Genomic DNA, 20289 nt, shown 5'->3' with positions numbered 1-20289 from the left:
TTAGTCTTGCTTCCTTGAGCTGGGTTTGAAAAGAGAATGGGTGATTGAAAATCATAGTATGGAAATAGAGAGTGGAGTAAACTATAGCTTGCATTCAGACATTGTCAAAGTCAAAATCAATCAAATTCATAAAGTTTGTTGTTAATATTGTACAAAATGGTTAACCCTTACATTTACATGAATAGACTATTCTTGCAACAGTCTGGAAACATATATAGAATAACAGAGGGAAGAAAATGACCTCCTTTTCTGTACTCTATAAGTGACTGCATTTCCAGAATATGGTATCTCTAGCACCTTGCTACTTGAAGCATGGCTCTGAGACTAGCAACGTCCAGCATCCCCTGGGATACTGTTCAAAATGCAGAACTTGAGACCCAACTTCACATTCGCTGAATGAAGACATGCATTTTAGCAACATCCCCAGGGGATTCATATGCACGTTAAATTTCAAGAGGCACTGCTTTAGCACTTAGTACCAACAAAAAGTATGGATTTAGTGAGCTTTAAAAAAAGTCAAAATCATGTCTATGGTCATGTTACTGGAAGAAGACACTCCTAGTTTTTTGCCTTTGGTGGGCAGTTAATTCACCTATATTACAGGGTGTTTACTAGTTTAAAATGAAAAAGAATAACCTTTTTGTTTTTAGTGAAGTATTTTATGAACTCCCAGCTGTACATTGCCTATATTTTGCAAGACCCTGGAATTTTTTAAATTAGTAAACACTCCAAATGACCACAAAGCTTGTCTTCACTTTAGTATTAAACTATAGCACACCTTTACATTATGTTTTATTTTTACATGAACGATGACCCAATTCTGTATTTATATTTTCCCCAAACGCTGACATTTTGATTTCTCATAAGGTCAGTAATTAATGTTGAGGAAATCTACAGGTGCTCACAACTTGTAGGTTCTGGATATATTATCCAAACATGAATAGAATTGGAATGTTCTGGCTGAGTCTGGAGAACGACAAGACCCCCTAAGTAAGAATGAGATGAGAGATTTTTGTTGTTTTTGTTTTGCTTTGCTTTCAATGTGGTTTGGGCTTGGATTCTTTAACACTGTTTAGAAACGTGCCTCAAAACCACATCGGAGTTTTATCAGAGCTTCCCTCGCTGGGAATCTTCTTATGTGGGAGCTAGGTTTTACTACGCAATGCTTCAGCACTACGGACAGCGCCCAGGCACTTCGAAGAAAGGGAGGGGATCCGGTTGGGTTTGCGTAGTGGAGAAAACCGGGAGCGGGGGAAATAACCCCAAATGCCGCATGCAGTCCCCAGTTAAAGCTTTCACTCGCGTCTTTCCCGTATTGGAGGAGAAGAAAGACGTAAGAATCTAGAGCCCTCACAAACACACACTCGCGGGCGCGCAGCGAATATTAACACACTGCTACACCCAAGAAATCCACGCACATTCTCCTGCAAAACACACCCGCGCGCGCACACACAAGTACTTCGCGGGCGCCCGCGGCTTCTGCCTCTCGCCTACAGATACATTTTCACAGGTAGGCCAGGAAAGCGCTAACCCCGGTCCTGTGACTCCACGCAGGTTCCCAGGACATGCCTCTTACAGTACTACCGAACAGATCCGCGAACACAGACAAACCTGCCAGCACTTAAGTCTACTCGCTGGATTTCATCTCCATGGCAACAAGCATGGAAGGTGAGACAACCCTGGCCAAGAAGTAACTTTCTCCCCCTACCCACCGCATTAGCTGAAGGATTCCAGTGCAGGTCCAGATGAGAAGCATGTCCTCATTCTCTTGTATTTCTGAAGCTAGGAAGAGGGAAAGGAGGTGGGGGAAAGGAGCCTTGCAGGTCTGGTGAGTTCGAATTCTAAAGGAGGAAGAGCACTCATGTTTCTGCTGCTGCTGCTGTTGCTGCCAAAAAGAAAAAGCAACACAAAACAAAAGAGCATGTATGTGTGCAGTTGGCTGATGCTTCTCCCAGGTTTTGTAGATTTCTGTGCTTCTCCAGTCTAATATGTCCAAAGAGAACTGGAGACAAACAAGGCATAATGGTAATGATAGTCTAGGTTTCTCTAGGGAGACATTTTGAGAATTTTCAGACAAGGTTTTCAGTGCTTTGAAAGGAACGAATATCAGAGTCCTTGAGGAATCATCCAAAGATTCTCTTAAGAAGGGAATTCTCTTAAGGTTGAAATCTGAAAGGGGGAGGGGAGGTTCTGGCAGATCCCAAGGTTTTGGATCCCTGGGAAGGCCTGAAATTTATGCACTTCATCATGATGAACACATCTGGGTTTGTAATTTAAGGTTTTCCTTTGATTACAACATATGCCATTCCTAATGATTAACTAGCTCTGTGCAGATGTGGCCTCAATAATGTTTCATTTTACCTCTTTAGCTTTAATGGGATTTAATAACCTTGATATATAAGGGGAGGGGGCGGGCTGTACGTGTGTGTATGAGAGGATTCATTATTTTTTAAGCTTGGGTTTTCTTATATTTCTCATTTCATGAAATTGTGAATGTTCATATTATTACCATTAGAGTTTATCATATCTAATGACCAATATCAAAATACTTTTCACCCAGAAACATCATATTCCACAATAATAGCTGTTATTTCAGATATATTGTTTGGAATATCAATAATAGATAAATAAATGGGTGGGGGGAACCTGTTGATTAAAATAAAATACAGGAGATTATTTTTAATGGGCACATACTTTTCAATATTGGTTCTGCAAGTGCACATGCTGCATGCAAATTAAATAACTATCTGTTTCTGAAAAATACATTTTATACCTTCAATCAGTCAACTAATTTCATAGAAGAAATAAACATCACACATAACAATCATGTTTATAAAATGCTATATACCAGGTATAAAAATACTGTTATCTTTGTTTGACTACTAAAGATGGTATGATTTGTAAGACTTAACATAGAAATATTTTATTTATTGATTAATAACTACAAGGCAACTCAGTGAGATTTGGGGCTTTTGATATCTACAGGTATACCCTTGGCCCAATCCTATGACTTGTCAGGACTTAGAGATTGCAGTTTCTGACAATTTCCATGAAGGAAATGATGTTTTCAACTCAGTTGTTCATTTCTAAAGGCGCCTAAATACTTATTCCAGTGAATATGGCTTGAGGCAATATTTTATCATTTGCAGTAGTACTATAAAATTGTACTTAAATACTTTAATCATAATAGAGATAGACCCTGATATTTAAACTGTACAATGTTGATAATTTTACCCATTTTTGTTGTTGTTGCGCAGTATGTTTAAAATAACTTTGCCACACAATTTTACATTCTACTCCCTTTTGGAAATTTTATTTCTTAACTATTTTTTTTCCTCATAACAATTTATTTATGGCTTTGTGATTTCATGGTCTAAATTTTTGTCATTTTGCATTCAGGTACTATTTCCCAGTAAGCCAGATTCCTTTTGAGGTAGGCCTTAAAATGATTGTTATGCAGCAGGAAGAACATGCTGATTTATTTTTATTTGCTTCCCAATCTCTTCCAGGGATTAGAGAAACTGAAACTATATTGTTTATCCAGAGTTGTTGAGTAACTTATTAATTATGAAGAAATCCATGTTGTAACTGAAGACTTCTATTTATTTTAACAATATCTAGTCATTAACATTGCTTTTATGTCATACTATTCTCTATACCAATAGAAATGTGCAAAGCTCAGCCCCAGCTGGTTTTGCTCGGTGGTATGAGCATTGGCCTGCAGACTGAAGGGTCCCAGGTTTGATTCCAGTCAAGGGCACATGCCCAGGTTGCAGGCTCAATCCCCATTAGAGGGGCGTACAGGAGGCAGCCAATCAATGATTCTTTCTCATCATTGGTGTTTCTGTCTCTCCTTCTCCCTTTCTCTCTGAAATAAATAAAAATATATTTCAAAAAAAAGAAACGTGCAAAGCTCAGCATACTTAGCAGTATATTCTCAAACACTTTAAGACTTGGTGTTGAAATGGCACATTGTTCATTTCACAGAGCAAGAAAAATGGAAAGTTTGGGTAAATATTTGAAAAATTAAGGCCTGAAAATAGTACTATTTCAACTACTATGTATGGCTTACATTACCAAGACCATCTATTTGCTGAAGATACTGTTAGGCAATTGCTTAACATTTTACTTATTTGCTTGTGTAGACACAGCGTAGAGCAATGGCCAGACTTTCTTCAACCTTGAATACTACGCTCTCAGTTATTCTCTTTGACCGGTGTTTTGTTTTCATTTTTAATAAAAGGTAGAATTTTAGGACTGATATAAAAGTCTAAGTTCTTCCTTTTAAGATATTTACCAAACATCTGTCTTTCTCATCCCAACATTTTTATTTAAAATGGGAATGTCATAGTTCTTTTGAACCCCAAGTGAATTTACTCAGTTCTATTTTTTTAAACTGAATATGTAATCATATCCTTATTCTTGAAGGTACTTAGTCTGATGATCTCAGCTTCTGCATTTACAACTTTTGTACAAATAAAACTTCTTTTCTGTCAAGTTTCCTTTAGGGCCTGACTCCATTTCCTCTTTACCCAGCACTTCAAAAACCTCTTCAGTTTAGTGTTCCCCCTGGATATTCAACTGAACATTTTAAATGGTGAAAAAATTCTGAATGGCAATGTCCTATTTTTCAGTTTCCTTTACCACTACAGATTTTGACACAGTTTGCCCACACCTTATAGACACTCTAGCCTCTTTTGTTCCAGGGGCACTTCCTACTACAGATGTACTTGTGTTTCTGATCACTCCATATATGACTCCACAAACAGATTTAATTTTCTCCTCATAAAAGAAATGTTTGTTGAGGCTCCTTCCTAGGCTTCTTTCATCTCCAATCTTTCTAGTACCTGCAAATAGAACCTTAAAGGAATTACAACAAAATTGCCTTCTGGATCAATCTAGAACAAGTAGATCCCAGAGGATCACACTTCAAATATTTGAATACAGCTATCATCTTTCTTTTCCTAGGCAAAACTCTGCAGTTCTTTCCATCTCTTAAATTTGGATCTGTGAAGTTTTGATGCTTCTATGTATTTGACTCCCTCCACCCAGATGCATTCTTTTACACAAACTTTACTTGACAATAAGGCCCTTATGATGTTCTCCCCGCTGGCAATTTTATGCTGGGCAAAATGGTCTGGATTAATTTATTCAAAACTGCCTATTAAAGTGTCTACTCTGTGCCACTAATTCACTGAGTCCAGAACAAAACTCTTCATTTACTTTCTAAATTTACACTTAGCTCATATTTTCTTTATTTTGGTTAATGAAAACACTGTCTCCTAATATATGCTGACAGGAGAAGATCTGAGTTTGGGTGGTGGGCAATATGCAGATCTTGTAACATAGAAACCCACACCTGAAACCTATATGTTCATGTTGACCAATGTCACCCCAATCAATTTATTTTTTAAAAAATGAAAACACTGTATTTCAAGCGTCCAGCCTTAATAAAATGGAATCACCTTTGATGCCTCTCTCTTTTCATGGCCCACTATACTAGTTGCCTAATCCTATCCCTCATGTATTTATAAATATCTTCCACACATTTACTTCCTAGTCCAGGCCCTCATTGCTTCTTACTTGGACCATTTCTTTTCCACGATGCTGCCACTCGGAAATCTATGTCTACTTCAGTGTCATCATCAAGCTCTTGGCCTTTAGGCACATAAATTACAAACTCAGCCTGACAGTTAAGATATTTCACATTTTGGCTTCAACCTACCTTTCCAGCGGTCTGTTCCGATACTCTCCTTTGCTTGGGTCAACTTGCTTACTATCCTCTGAAAAAAAACCTAGTACTTCTCTGCCTTCATATTTATTATCATGCTGTTTCCTTCTCCACATACCTAAATCTTCTGAGTTTTAAGACTTGGCTCAAATACAATCTCTTATAAGAAAGAAAACCTTCCTTGGTCCCTAAATGGGTGAAATTTCTATTCCTCCCTAAATGTGTTTATCCTCTTTGAATCCCTTTTTTTCATCAAGATGTTAAAGATGATATCAACCCTGGATTGCTGTTATGGAAATACAGCATATGTTAAATAAAGGTTTGTTTCCTTTGTAGAAGCCTACATTGTTTTAGTCTTGTTTGTGCATGGGTCTCTTTCCTTACAGGTTGGAGTCTCTTTGAATAGAGAGGTCTGTGTCTACTAGAACATAGTAACAAGTCAAAAAAATATTCTTGTGTGGTATCTTTATGATTTAAAAAAATCAAATAAAAGGTTTTTTCTGTTCATTTTATTTTGACTAAATACGTTTTCGGGTTCTGGATGTTTCAAACTTAGATATCATCAAGCCAGCACTTTTTCCATCAAAAATTATATTTTCACCCAGCCAGTGCAGTCAGTGGTGGAGCATCGATCTATGAACCAGAAGGTCACAATTCGATTCCCAGTCAGGGCACATGCTTGGGTTTCTGGCTTGATCCCCTGTGTGGGGTGTGCAGGAGGCAGCCAATCAATGATTCTCTCTTGTCATTGATGTTTCTATCTCTCTCTTGCACCCTTCTTCTCTGAAATCAGTAAAAATATGTGTTTTTTAAAAAATTATATTTTTAATACATTTAGTTTAATTCAATTTGAGTATTTATTGAGTACCAACAATATGCCAAGAACTATGGCCACTACTTAAGTAGTAGTTATTTTTTCCATTTAAAATAAGTAACTCAATTCACAGACTGTCTAAAATTCTAAGAACAAAATATATCTGATATATGCTAGAGAAATTGTAATATAAAATATAAGGGTTTTTGTATCTTTAATAAGAAGATACCTTGTTTTATTTCTTTTTTTAAAAATTACCATTCATCTTTAACATTATTTTGCATTAGTTTCAAATATACATCATAGTGGTTAGACTATCATATGCTTTACAAAGTGTTCCCCCTGATTTTTTCAGTACCCACCTGGCACCACTCATAGCTATTACAATATGACTGACTATATTCCCTATGCTGTACTTGACATCCCCTTGACTATTTTGTAACTATTTGTAGAAAGTTACCTTGTTTTAATTAGTAGTGACAAATGAGTTGAGTGTTTTATTGCTACCGCTAGAAAACACCTTTGTTTGTTTATTTCGTCAGTTGGTGGGTTTTAATAAGAATAACAGAGACCAGTGGATTAATCACTGGCTAAGAGCCAACTTAACAGGACTTAATTCTTCTAATGATCAGCTGTGAGCCTGCTTCTCTGTCTACATTATGATTTGATTAACTGATTCTAAAGGTAATTAATTTAATTAACATTAAGACATCAAATGGGAAATTTGTTTTGCTTCAATTCAGCACACACTTTTATATTTGTTTTGTTTTTTTACCAACACTTCTGTTGAGTTTCAGAATCTCAGTATAGTAGAAGCTTAGGTGTGGGATCTGGTTGGGAGGGGACTGAGGAGCTTGCCTTGAAGCTGCATTTTCATAGGAAACATGCTGTTTAATTTGAATTTTATGTTTATTTAGGGTGCTTGGAAAGCTAATGGAGATCGTGGAAAGATGGCTAATAGTCCACAGTTACTGCTGCTTGTTTCTGGCAAGCTGCTATGTTGGATACTGCACTTATAAACAAAATTTTAAAAATACAATTTCTCTTTTTAACAAATTGAGATTCAGTGTGTAAAGTAGTTGTAGAAAAGAAAATACATGAACATAAGTTTAAAGCTAAGGAGGGAAGAAGAGAGAAGACATTAAAAGGATCAGAATCACCTGGCCGGTGTGGCTCAGCGGTTGAGCATTGACCTATGAACCAGGAGATCATGGTTTGATTCCCAGTCAGGGCACGATCCCCAGTAGAGGGAATGCAGGAGGCAGCTGATCAATGATTCTCCCTCATCATTGATGTTTCTTTTTATCTCTCTCTTTCTCTCTCTGAAGTCAATTAAAAAAAAAAAAAGATCAGAATCTGTATCAGACAAAATGGCATTAGAGATAGGCCTTGTAACATGGACTTTAGAGAATTTGACCAGCTTACACTCTATGTAATTATATGTGGTTGTATATACACATGCAAAAAATAGATGACAATCCCGGTCAAAGAAGCAGTGACTTTACCTCACAATGCTTTTTATTCAAAGCTTTTAAGATTAATTATTTGAATATTTACCTTCATAGTTGATTTTTAAAAAATGTTTTTACTGATTTTAGAGAGAGAGTAATGGAAAGGGAAGGAGGGAGAGAGAGAGAGAGAGAGAGAGAGAGAGAGAGAGAGAGAGAAGAGAAACATGGATGGGTTGCTTCCTGCACGCCCCCTACTGGATGAAGCCCACACTCCAGGCATATGCCCTGACCGGGAATTGAACCAGCAACCCTTTGGAGCCAGCTAGGGCCACATTTGGTTTTATATTGAGCATATAGAGCTACAGTTTTATGTGTCCACAAAGGCAGCTCTGTAATTGCTACAATAGAAGTAGCATCTCCAATGCTAATTTGATCCTGATTCATATCTAATGTTTTCAAACGTCTTGTGAGTTAAGTCAAGAGGGCTTGAAAAATTCCAGATTTTATAAAACAATTACCTGCTCAATATCACACATTGACAAAACTAAACTGATTTCAATTTTGTATCTAGGCCAAGAGGTGACTCCAGCTGGAATTCTCAAGAGCCACAAGGATGTGACAGTGAATAATGAGTAGTTCCTACTGTGGCAACTCTTCAGCTAAGATGAGTGCCAACGAAGTATCAGCTTTCTCATTGACTTTGGAGCAAAAAACTGGCTTTGCTTTTGTTGGGATTTTGTGTATTTTCTTGGGACTTCTTATTATCAGATGCTTCAAAATCCTGTTAGACCCATATAGTAGCATGCCTTCCTCTACATGGGAAGATGAAGTTGAAGAGTTTGATAAAGGGACATTTGAATATGCACTTGCATGACAGTCCAGCTTCGTGGTTTTTAGTGTTGTGCTCTTGGGACACGTGGCGAATGCAATTGTGATTACCTTGAGTGTGCTGCTGGAGAGAGGCTCATTTCAGTCACTAAATTCAATAAACATGCGTGGTTAATTTATCCACTTTGCTGTGTGAATGATAAACCATCGTTGGGTTTCCTCACTTTCTTCTATCCCCTAATATTGAGGTGTCTAATGAATAGAGTAGAAGGATCCATCAACCATATATACCATCTTTATTCTTATCTCAAACATCAGCCTTAAATCCCTGCTTCCTTTTTGTGCTAATGGACTCTGCTAGAGGCTTCCTGCTTCTGCCCCTCTGCAATGCCACGGCACCCTCTCCACATTCCCAACTCCAGCCCACTTCACATTAGAGAATCAGGTGTCTTAAAAATAAGGGGCCCTCGGTCCAAAGGATAAATCGAATATGATTTTCCTAGTAATAGCCATTGGTCAAAAATATTCACAGATGAAAAAAACTTTCACAAAACTAATACACAAACCTACAAATAGCCACAGGCCCTGAAGATCCCTAATTATCACAGTGTCCTGACCCTTCTAATTATTCTCCTTCTGGAATCTCTTACACTAAAACCCCTTAGCTTGAGATCCAAACCAGACCTGCTTCAAACTGCTACTTCCTCCTCCTCCTCTCCCTTTTTACATTAAATTTATTGGAGTGACATTGGCTAATACAATTATATAGATTTCAAGTGTGCAATTTTAGCTTTCATGTGTTGTGCCGAGCCAGCTCAGCTAAGGTTCACAAGCCTGAGTGAGGGTGGCAAATGGATGAAGAAATAACAAAGAGAATAAGCTGGGTCTCTAGGTGGATCTTCCTGTACCTGGCTGAGGCCACAGAGAAAGATCCAGAGGCAAGCTGAGCCTTTATTTTACAGCCAGAGGTAAACAAAGTAGTGGTCACCATAGTTACAATGTTCTTGTGAGTTTCACTTGTTTTGGCAGCACTTGCTGCATCTCCCTCAGCCCATTAGCTTCCCAGATAAGATCTAGGGAGGGTCATAAGGTCAAGCCTAATTATGCTAAGGGGACTGTGCCCTCTAAGCTGGGACTTGTTTGTGCCTTTGCCAACAGGTCAGTCTGAGGCTTAACCCTATAGCCGCTCCCTACAATGTGTGCCCAACACCCAAAGTCAAATCTCCTTCCATCGCCATATACATTACCCCTCTACTCTTCACTTCCTCCACACCCTCTTTTCTCACTGGTAACCACTGTACTGTTGTCTGTGTCTGTGAGTTTTTGTTTGTTTGTCTTGTTTGTCCATTGTTACTTTCAGTTTATACCCCACATATGAGGGACATCATATGGTGCTTGACTTCTTCTGTCTGATTTATTTCTCTTAGCATGATATGGTACATATAGACCATGGAATGCTACAGTCCTAAGGAAAGATGAAATACTGCCTTTTGGGGCAACATGGATGGATCTTGAGAATATCCTTCTCTCCTTTTATCAGCAGCACAAAAAAGGGAGTTTCCAGCCCTGACCTGGTGGAAAGAGCGCTTGTCCAGGAACAAGCAGTCCAGTCTCCGCCTGCCACCGCTTCAGCTGTGCGAGCAGCTAAACCATCTAATCTCAGTGGACTTCAGTGAGGAGGCTAACTAGAGGATGCTTAATGCCCCTTTCAGTCCTAATGTGCTATGAACTCTACAACATGCCTGGCAACCCAGACATCTGAGATGAATGAGGACTCAAGATGTTATGAAAAAATTTTTAATTTAGGAGCTTAAACTCAGATATATCATTTCTAATATTGGCCCACCCAAAAACAAGCTTTATGACCTAGATATTTACCTAAAGCAGACTTCTTTTCAACATCTGCAAAACAAGGATAAAGAAACCCATTCTGTATGTCTTGCAGGAATGCTGAGAGGACTAAGTGACATGATGAATGTGAAAGGAATTTGAGAACCATAAAACTCAGTTTAAACATACCTTTCTATCATTATTTATTATCCTCACTGTTCATACATAGTAATATAGGTTCCCAAACCTTAAAAAGCAATGGTTTAGTGTAAATTATTCCATTTCTCAAGTCTCTATTCTCTTCATTTGATAAGTGAAAAGATAGAATTCTATAATTCCAAAATATTTTCCAAGTATAAAATTCTGACTCTCCATAATCAATGTATGGAGGAATAGCAGGAGATAAATAAATACAAAAATATTTGTATCACTTGAGAATACAACACTGCCAAACATACCAAAATAAGAATGACTTATAGCCCTAGCTGGTTTGGCTCAGTGGATAGAGTGTCAGCCTGTGGACTCAAGGGTCCTGGGTTCAACTCCAGCCAAGGGCATGTGCCCAGGTTGCGGGCTCAATCCCCAGTGGGGGGTGTGCAGGAGGCAGCCGATCAATGATTCTCTCTCATCATTGATATTTCTATCTCTCTCTCCCTCTCCCTCTCTGAAGTCAATAAAAATATATATTTTTTAAAAAAGAGTGACTTATATTTACTGAGTTAACAATAAATTAGGTGTTTTCCATTTATTATGTGATTTGATACTTTCATCAATCCTTTGAGTTCAGTATTACTATTTTCACTTTATTATCTCAATTTTACGGGTAAGAAACTGAAGTTGAGAGAGACTAACTTCCCAAGATCACCAAGCTAGAGAAGGGTTGTGTTAGAAATTGAACTTGGGCAATCTAATGTCAGAGTCCTTGTTTGGAAACACTCTGCTACATTCCAACATTGTCCCATATTTCTACAGATCTTATAAAGACGGTTACTGCTCAGGTCTATGGCCAAGAATTTTAAAACAGAGTCTCAAAAAGATATTTGTACACCCAGATTTCTAGCAGCATTATTCACAATAGCTAAGATATGGAAGTAACCCAGGTGCCCATCAATGGATGACTGGATAAGTAATTGTGGTAAATATACACAATAGAATATTATTTAGCCTTGAAAAGGAAGGGAATTCTGCAATATGCCTAAGAACATTAAGCAAAGTGAAATAAGCCATTTACAAAAAAAGGAAAATACTGTTTGATTCCACTTACATGAGGTACTTACTAGTAAAGTAGTCAAAAATCATTAAAAACCCCAGAATGGGAAATGGGGGGTGAAAGGGGGAAAGAATGTGGAGTTATTGTTTAATAGATCTATAGGGTCGGGGTTTTTTTTTTGCAAGATGAAAAGAGTTATGGGGATGGATGGTGGTGATGGTCTCACAACAATGTGAGTGTACTTAGTATCACTGAACTGTGTACTTGAAGATGAGTAGGCAGTACATTTTATGTGAAGTGTATTTTACCACAGTAAAAATGCAAAAGCAAAACAAACAACAAAAAACCTTCCTAGCACCATATCCGGGACATGGAATATAATAAATAAGTGTCCATTGTACTCCCTTCCCCCAAGAAAATAAGAAAGAGAGAAATAGGTAGGCTCCTGAAAGGGGACAGGCATTGGGGGAACATTTGAAGGAAGGGAGACTAGACGTGGCAGAAGTAACGGCAAGTGAGTCCACAGCGCCTGTCGAAGGCCAGTGAACAGGACTGGCTTTCGGTTTCAGCCTCATTTCAACTGATTTAAATAACCAGCCCCACCTAGCTGAATCTGAAATGTGACTAATTCCTATGCCTGACTACCTTCTATTTGGGGAGTCAGAACTCTTGGTAAAGCAGATAAATTCCTTGCTCCAGTGGCCTTTTGAGAGCAGAAGTTACAGGTACATACTTGCAATTCTGTCTCTAATAACGTACAGCCTCGTACATTGGCCTGACGGATTAGCATGACACTTACCTAAGAGCATCTAAGGGGTTTTACTTAGGTACCTCTAGGCCCCTTTGTACAGTCTGGCATCTGTTTCTCCCTATTTTAGTAGGCATAGGATCTATCCCAGTCTCTAATGATTCACCCCAGAATCTTGGATGTGGCTGAAAGTCACCAACTGAAAATATTGCTAAAATAGTAAAAGCGAACCCTAAGTATAAACACAAATTGACTCATTTATTCCTCACAATAACTCCACTGTGGGGAGCCAATATAGGATTAAGCCTCGGACTGACCTGTTGGCAAAGTCACAAACAAGTCCTAGCTTAGAGGGCACAGTCCTCTTAGCATATTTAGCCTTGACCTTATGACACTCCCTAGATCTTATCTGGGAAGCTAATGGGCTGAGGGAAGTGCAGCAAGAACAAAAACAAGTGAAACTCACAAGAACATTGTAACTATGGAAACCACTACCTTGTTTACCTCTGACTGTAAAATAAAGGCTCAGTTTGCCTGGGGAACTTTCTCTGTGGCCTCAGCCAGGCACAGGAAAATCCACGGAGACTAAAGAGAGCGATAGAGCTCTGAAAGCTGTCTGCGTGTGAAACATTCTTCGCCGACTCCGTCCACACCTTTGGGAACCCCTGGACCCCTGGGGCTGGACCCCAGCAACTCCACCACAAGGTCGGTAGCACTATTATCCACAACCGCGTTTTACAGATGAGAAAATAAAGGCAGAAAGAGACTGAGGAACTTGCCAGAGATCACACAGGTAGGAAGTGGCAGGGTCAAGATGGGAAGGGAGCATTCTGACTCCAGAGCTTGTTGTCACTCCCTGTATCACACCACAGCCCTGCTGCTCAGGCAACCGGAACTCACTTGCATAGTTTCGGATAAAACACAAGGAGGACTCATTCAATGTTCGCAGTTGAAAACCGTGACAGAACCTGCAGGGAGGAATTGTTTGTGCTGTCGTAATAATTACCACCTCCCAGATGTGAGCCAAACCTTTCCCTTTACAAAACTCAAAATCCGAGTTTGATAAAATGTTTCCGAAAGGGAGACAAAAAGGTCCTTTAGCCACTGGGAAACTTAGCTACAGTTTGATTTCTTCTTGAAACTGTTTTCCTACTACGTAGGAATATTTGCAATAAATTATTGACTGTACTCTCAATCCCATGCAGAGAAAGTCAAAGTAATATGTGTGATAAGCAAGATAAAATAATCTCAAATAGCATGTTCTAGTTACAATGTATAGAAATTATCTCTGGAGACCTACATTTTCTGCACATGCCAAACAATAGGAGGTCACTAAGAATCATGTGAAATAAGAAGATGGGATTGAATTTATTTAGTTCCAAACAACTAACGCGCTGCTCATATTTTGTTGGATAATTGCTGTTGAGTAACACAACTCCCCTTATGAATTAAAGAAACTTTATTTTACTTTCTGTCTAAAAGGATTAATGGTTTACCACTAGTTACTATTTGATGTAGTACTTAAGGTTCCTCAGGGCTAATGACTGGGTGGGACCTACTGTATTATTCCAGGCCAATTATTGCTCAGTCATCTCTTTCCAGGAAGATTCTAACCAATAAGAAGAAGCCTAAGATTCTGAGCTGAAAGCTAAGTGCCCCATATATGCCTGGGTGATGCTGAAGCAGGTTACGCTTCCAGAGAAAAGGCTCCGGAGGTGAGTTAAACATTTCTGGGCAGGGTAAAATGCCACTTAATATTATGCATAAAGTAGATTCTGAGGAGTGGAGTAAGGGCGAGGATATCAAGGATGATAGAGAGAAGTGGGATATTCCATAAAAACTGAAGAGACAACAGAGTCGCTTAGGATTTCCCCAGGACAGGTTACTTGAGAGTTGAAGTTGAAATTTTTTAAATTCTAATAAATAGTTTTATTAATTTCAGGAGAGAGGCAAGTTTTTGTACTTTTTAAAACTTTTTTGGAAAAGACAGATTTTAAGGTATAAATTAAAGGATATTATTCTAAAGAAAGAATGTGCTAAGATGGGGTTATACCATGGATTTTGAAAATGATTCAATACTCTGCTTATCTAAAAGTCACATATAAACTTCTCAGTGAAGAGTCAGAATATTTAATTAAGGGGAATCAGAGAAGCATGGTTATTTAAACTAAATATCGAATACAACTTTACTGAGGACTGTGATTTATGTCCTTACCCTGGTTAGTCATATGTTATTTTTAAGACTTTATAATGGCATTTGTAAAACAGACAAATTTTTGAGCAAATCAAACATTTTGAAGGCAAGTAAGAAAGCTCATCATTTAGAGCAGTGGTTCTCAACCTTCTGGCCCTTTAAATACAGTTCCTCATGTTGTGACCCAGCCATAAAATTATTTTCGTTGCTACTTCATCACTGTAATGTTGCTACTGCTATGAATCATAATGTAGATATCTGATAGGCAGGATGGTCTTAGGCGACCCCTGTGAAAGGGTCGTTCGACTGCCAAAGGGGTCGCGACCCACAGGTTGAGAATCGCTGATTTAGAGGGACATCGTCTTGACAGTACATATTTTTAAAGTCTACCAAGAATATACTTTTAGAAGATTAAATATTTTTAAATTTTACTTATCATTTAATTATATAGATATCAATCAAAAAATACCTTGCAGTTTCAACATTTAGTACTGTCGATGAACTGTGTTTCAGGCTAAGAATGTTCTCATCAGCTCTTACTGTACTAAATCAGTAGTTAAATCTTTCCTGAAGTCTTATTGAATCCACCTGCACAGAGTCTAAGCAAAGACTACAAACGCAGGTAACAGTTTAATGACTCTATTGGAAATTCGGTTTGCTGAATCCCTGGTTATTTATCCTGGGATTTAATTACTCAGGTGATTAAGGTTCCTGGACAGGTACTTTAATGAAATTAACTCAAAAATATATGTCTGGTGAAAGATCACTGTTTCCTCACACCTCCATTCCTACTTAAATATATTTCTATTACTTGGACCAAGTTTTAATTTTCTTTTTCAATGACAGCTTTGAAGAACAATGTGAAGACTGAATAGGAAATACATCAAGAATCTACTTATTGAGCTCTTCTAACAAAAGCCAGGGGCTCCCTAATGTAAACACATTAGTGTTTATTTGGAGGAGGAAATATATAATTTTTTAAAAAAGCAATAATAAAGTAAATAGCTGAGTCCCCCCCCAAAAAAAAATTTAGTTGGAAGATGTCACTGAACAATTCTTCCAACGTATTTCTGGACTCAGCGCCCAGTAATACCAATCGCTTTCAAGTTAATGTCATAAATGAGGGCCATGAGAGCAGTGCCGCAGCGGATAACAGCGACCCTCCCCATTATGAGGAAACCTCTTTTGGGGATGAAGCCCAGACCAGATTCAGAATCAGCTTCAGGCCTGGGAAACAGGAGTGCTATGACAATTTCCTCCAAAACGGAGAAACTACTAAGACAGATGCTAGTTTTCATGTTTATGATTCTCACACAAACACATACTACCTACAAACCTTTGGCCACAACACCATGGATGCTGTCCCCAAGATTGAGTACTATCGCAACACCGGCAGCCTCAGCGGGCCCAAGGCCAATCGACCCAGCATACTTGAAATTCACGAGCAGCTTGCAAAGGTAAGATTAAGAGAACAAGCAGGTGTCCTCCCTTCCTCCTTCAGGCGATTTCTTGTTCTTTCATAGCACTAGGAATGTAGAAGCATCCAATGACGAGGTCTGTTCCAAACTGTCCATCTTACTTACACAACTGTCCCTCGTTCCCAATGAGCAGAAAATACACAAAAGCGTCTCACAGGTATTTACTGACTGAGGAAAGAAAACTAGAGAATTGACTCTGAAAGTTAGGCAATATGTCCTCGGTTGTTTACAATTGTAGTCTACTCGATTCACACTTGGTTAAACATGTCAAACTGAATACTAAGCTGATTTCACCTTAGGATGAATGCTTCTACAACAGTTGTAAAAAAAAAAAAAAGAAAGAAAAAATCCCTGGTGCTTGCTGTAGTTAATTCTGTGGTACCAGCCTTTAGTGCACATGGGTATTTTCCATGTTCTTTAAAGAGATAGCAGAGATTTATAAGATTCAGCATGTTCTCCCTTCCTCTTCAAAGCTTCGCCTGAGGCTCCCGAGTGCACTTAAACATATAAAAGTAACTAAATTAAATTTAACTACAGAAGCACAGATGTGGCTAAACTTTTTATTATTTCAGGAATATAGCCACAGTTCCCAAATCTGCCAGAAACATAAGGCAGCACTTTTTCTAATCTTGTAGCAAATCATGTGTAAGCTTCATCCGTTTCTTCTTCCATAACCTGCTCTAAAATATGTTGATGCACTTTATCTTCCTGGTCTTCAGGAACACATTTGGGAATGAATATCATTCTTTGTCGGTATAATCACTTGTAAGAAGAATAATCAGCTGTCACATATCCAATATAGTTTACTCTTGCCCAAGTGTTGAGATGAGGGAAAAAATTGGTTGGAACAATTTCTTTCATATTCATTCATTTGTTCAACCATTTTTTTTTTTTTTTATTAAATGACCACCTACTCTGGGGATTCTAGGAATACCAATCTCATGAAAGATGATAATAAAGGTGAAAAGCTCCTTTTAGTTTCTGCTCATCCTTCTTTTCCCAAGGAAACCCATCTCCAAAACTTGTTTTCCGTGATTGTATAAGGTCTCTGACTCTGGGTTCTACACCAGAGACTGAGTGATTTGCGGGGGAAGAGGGTGGTGAAGGGAGACGGAGCCCATGCTCTGAACTTTGTCTGTGTACGCATCTCCTCTCCCCACCAAACCTGACGTTCCGTGTACTATATCTGCAACACTTTGTTACATGGCTGTTTTCTTTATAGGAATATGCTTTAGACTACCTGAGATATTAATGTCAAGAGGAGTTAGCAATGTGGCAATGTCATACAAAGTGACAACCCCCCGGAAGATTTTTGAGAAGAGGGCAATTTAAAATCAGACCAAGGTGTCACTTCCCTTTTCTATTTGAGAGAAGAGGAGAGGAGAAGAGAAAAAAGGGAGCGGAAAGAGGGAAAAGAAGGCTGACAAAAGAGTGTATAGGGGTTTCCAAGATGTGGGAGGGGTAGAAAGAGAAATTTAGGGCATTATAAAGAAATTTCAATTTATTTTGAAGTAGTAAAATGAGCCAAAGTCCTCTTTAAAGTCCTGAAATTCCATTCCACCATACTTCAACATATTTTTTAAAGCTGCTCCTTCATAAAATTGTGATCAAAATTTGAATATTCTCATTCACCCCCTTCCCCAACTTAACAATAAAAGAAAATAAATTTTAACTCTATTAAAAAGGAAATGGAGTAAACTCACATTGTTCCTAGGACTGAAATTCTGGAGAGAGAAGAGTAGCTTATTTACAATTTCTAAAGCTGTAACATGTAAATCTTTATACACAGGAAGACTAACTCAGAGGGAACGACGTTGTTAAAAAAAACAACCATCTGATTCAGTAGAAATGGAATAGCTGCATTTGACAGTTGTGATAGCTGGGTTATCATATTTTTTTGGAAAGATAAAATGAGACTGAGGACTTGACTTTGACTCAAAGCATTTTTTTTTCTCACCTACAAAGGAATGGCAAAGGAAATAAATTAAAAGTTAGGTTTCGGTCCCACGCCCTGACTAATCATGCTGGATGAGTACAGCAATAAGTTACTCTTTGTATGAACTTGACCCTTACTTATCTAGGGTACTTCATTTTGATTAAATCATACACAAGTGTCCACAGGGCCAAATTGGGAGCAGAATTCAAATACAACCACAGCAACTACGGTGGGTACATTCCTGTAGTGTCACTAAAGTTGTAGGGATAAGTCGGCCTCCCCATGTGTTCTACCCTGTGATATCCTTTGATTGCAGCGCCTTCTTCTATTCACCTCTCTCCTTCCCAGTGAATTTGCTACTACTATTTCATTTCCCCGGTTTTCCTCTGCCCCACACCCCCCAATAGAAGATGAAGCCCTGCAATGTAATGTAATGTAACTCTACTGCCACCTCCTTGTGGTCCTTGACATTTTTTATGGTAGTTTCTCAAATCCCAACTAGAGTAAACATTATATGATAATACTCAGCTATATCACAGATTTTTTTGTATGCAAAAAATTGTAAATGATAGTGTTTACTTAATTTAAAAGTGGAAAGTAATTGACATATTACTTGTTTGGTGATCTTTTTGCATTCATTATTATATTGCTTTAAAAAGCCTTTTAAGAATGGTACATTTATACTAAATGGCAAAACATATTTAATCAGAAACCAATTGGATTTTGTGCTAGTTGTGGTTATAATTCCCAAGTCAGAAAGAAAAAATACAAGTTTGTCCTAATTGATAAAATGAAAAATAAGTTTGAAATATCTTGTTTTAAGTATCAATCTTAAGTGAAATTCTAGTAGAAGCAGATATTGACAGAATTTGTTAGGCCAATGATGTGCTATCATGATTGAAGAAATCCTTTTTATTTTCTGTATAGTAAAGAGTTAAATGCCTATACTGGTGATTATGAATTAAGAATTTATGAAAACTCTAATTAAAAGCAGAAAAAAAGAGTAGCGCATCCCTTACTTGCTCTACAGTATTATACAAGCTACATAACTTCAGCTGATCTTGCAAGCTGCTTGTGAATACTAATGTTTATATGCATATAAAGTCTAGCATATTGCCTCCAATGGATAGAAACTCAAAAATGTTGATAACGATTATGGTAATTTTTATACTAGCTACTAGCTAATTTAAAATTTTTATTTAAAAAGTAAACTATACATCGATCCAATATTTAACAAGTACTAAATATATTTATTGAACTGTCTGTTATCTAATGTAACTCTTTAGTTATTCTCTTCAGGGGAATCATTACTGAGAATTTCTTATAAATCCTTCCTGAAATTTTTTATGCCTACACACACACACACACACACACATATATATATATATATATATATATATATATATACATATATATGTATATATATATAATTTTCTGTCCATATTCTTTTTTCAAACATGTATTAAGACATATTTTACACATTCTCTTGCACTCTGCTCTTTTCACTAAACAATATACTTTGGAGATCTTCCCATATCAAAACATTTATAATGATCATTATATTATACATCTAGCAAAGATTAATTTAGTATTTTTACTTTGTAAAAACAATCCCACTTTTAGTATCCACTGTAATTCTTATGGCCATCTTTTCATGGAACTCATTTTCAGCCTTACTAACTACCATTGTTAGCATTTCAGAAAAAACATAATTACAAAGGAATCAGGAAAATACATAGCCTTTCTATCAAAATCACTGTTCTCATGTCATTGAAATAAATTGTCTATGAAATGTATAAAATACTATAAAAATAAAAATATTATTGTTAAGGAAACCAACTGTTTAGAAACTGATTCTAAACAAAGTCCATAGAATGACTTCATATGTGAGTCATTAGATTGTTAGCAACTAAAATAAATGTATGAATAAAAGCATTAAGTGTGACTCTGATATATAATAACAAACTTTTTACTGAGAATTATATATATATATGTGTGTGTATATATATATCAAGCAGAATGCTCACATTTGACAAATTCTTGTTCAATCCTTATAACTCTTCTAGTTA

At 37.5% G+C, this 20289-nt stretch overlaps 2 protein-coding genes across 5 annotated transcripts in view; both read left to right on the top strand.

Moving 5' to 3' along the window:
* Window positions 1-1215: 1215 nt before the first annotated feature.
* Window positions 1216-9003, top strand: CTXN2 (cortexin 2). 3 transcript variants are annotated; one of them, XM_081100238.1, is made up of 3 exons: window positions 1216-1333; window positions 1555-1668; window positions 8568-9003. In XM_081100238.1, the coding sequence occupies exon 3, from the start codon at window positions 8625-8627 to the stop codon at window positions 8868-8870; it is 246 nt and encodes an 81-aa protein (XP_080956364.1). In that variant the 5' UTR covers window positions 1216-1333; window positions 1555-1668; window positions 8568-8624; the 3' UTR covers window positions 8871-9003. The 3 variants fall into 3 exon arrangements, with proteins under 3 accessions (XP_080956364.1, XP_080956366.1, XP_080956365.1); XM_081100240.1 differs by lacking the exons at window positions 1216-1333; window positions 1555-1668 and adding an exon at window positions 1725-1828; XM_081100239.1 differs by lacking the exons at window positions 1216-1333; window positions 1555-1668 and adding an exon at window positions 1901-1923.
* A 5159-nt stretch (window positions 9004-14162) lies between these two features.
* SLC12A1 (solute carrier family 12 member 1) overlaps window positions 14163-20289 on the top strand; it is an 87888-nt gene continuing 81761 nt past the window's right edge. For both annotated transcript variants that reach the window (XM_081089656.1, XM_081089657.1), the window contains exons 1-2: window positions 14163-14327; window positions 15653-16263. In XM_081089656.1, coding sequence (XP_080945782.1) covers window positions 15847-16263 — 417 coding nt within the window. In that variant the 5' untranslated portion in view covers window positions 14163-14327; window positions 15653-15846. The remainder of the gene's footprint in view (window positions 14328-15652; window positions 16264-20289) is intronic.

This window comes from Myotis nattereri, assembly GCF_964212035.1.
Source record: "Myotis nattereri genome assembly, chromosome: 1".
NCBI lineage: Eukaryota > Metazoa > Chordata > Mammalia > Chiroptera > Vespertilionidae > Myotis > Myotis nattereri.
This window is presented reverse-complemented; position numbering and strand designations above follow the sequence as displayed.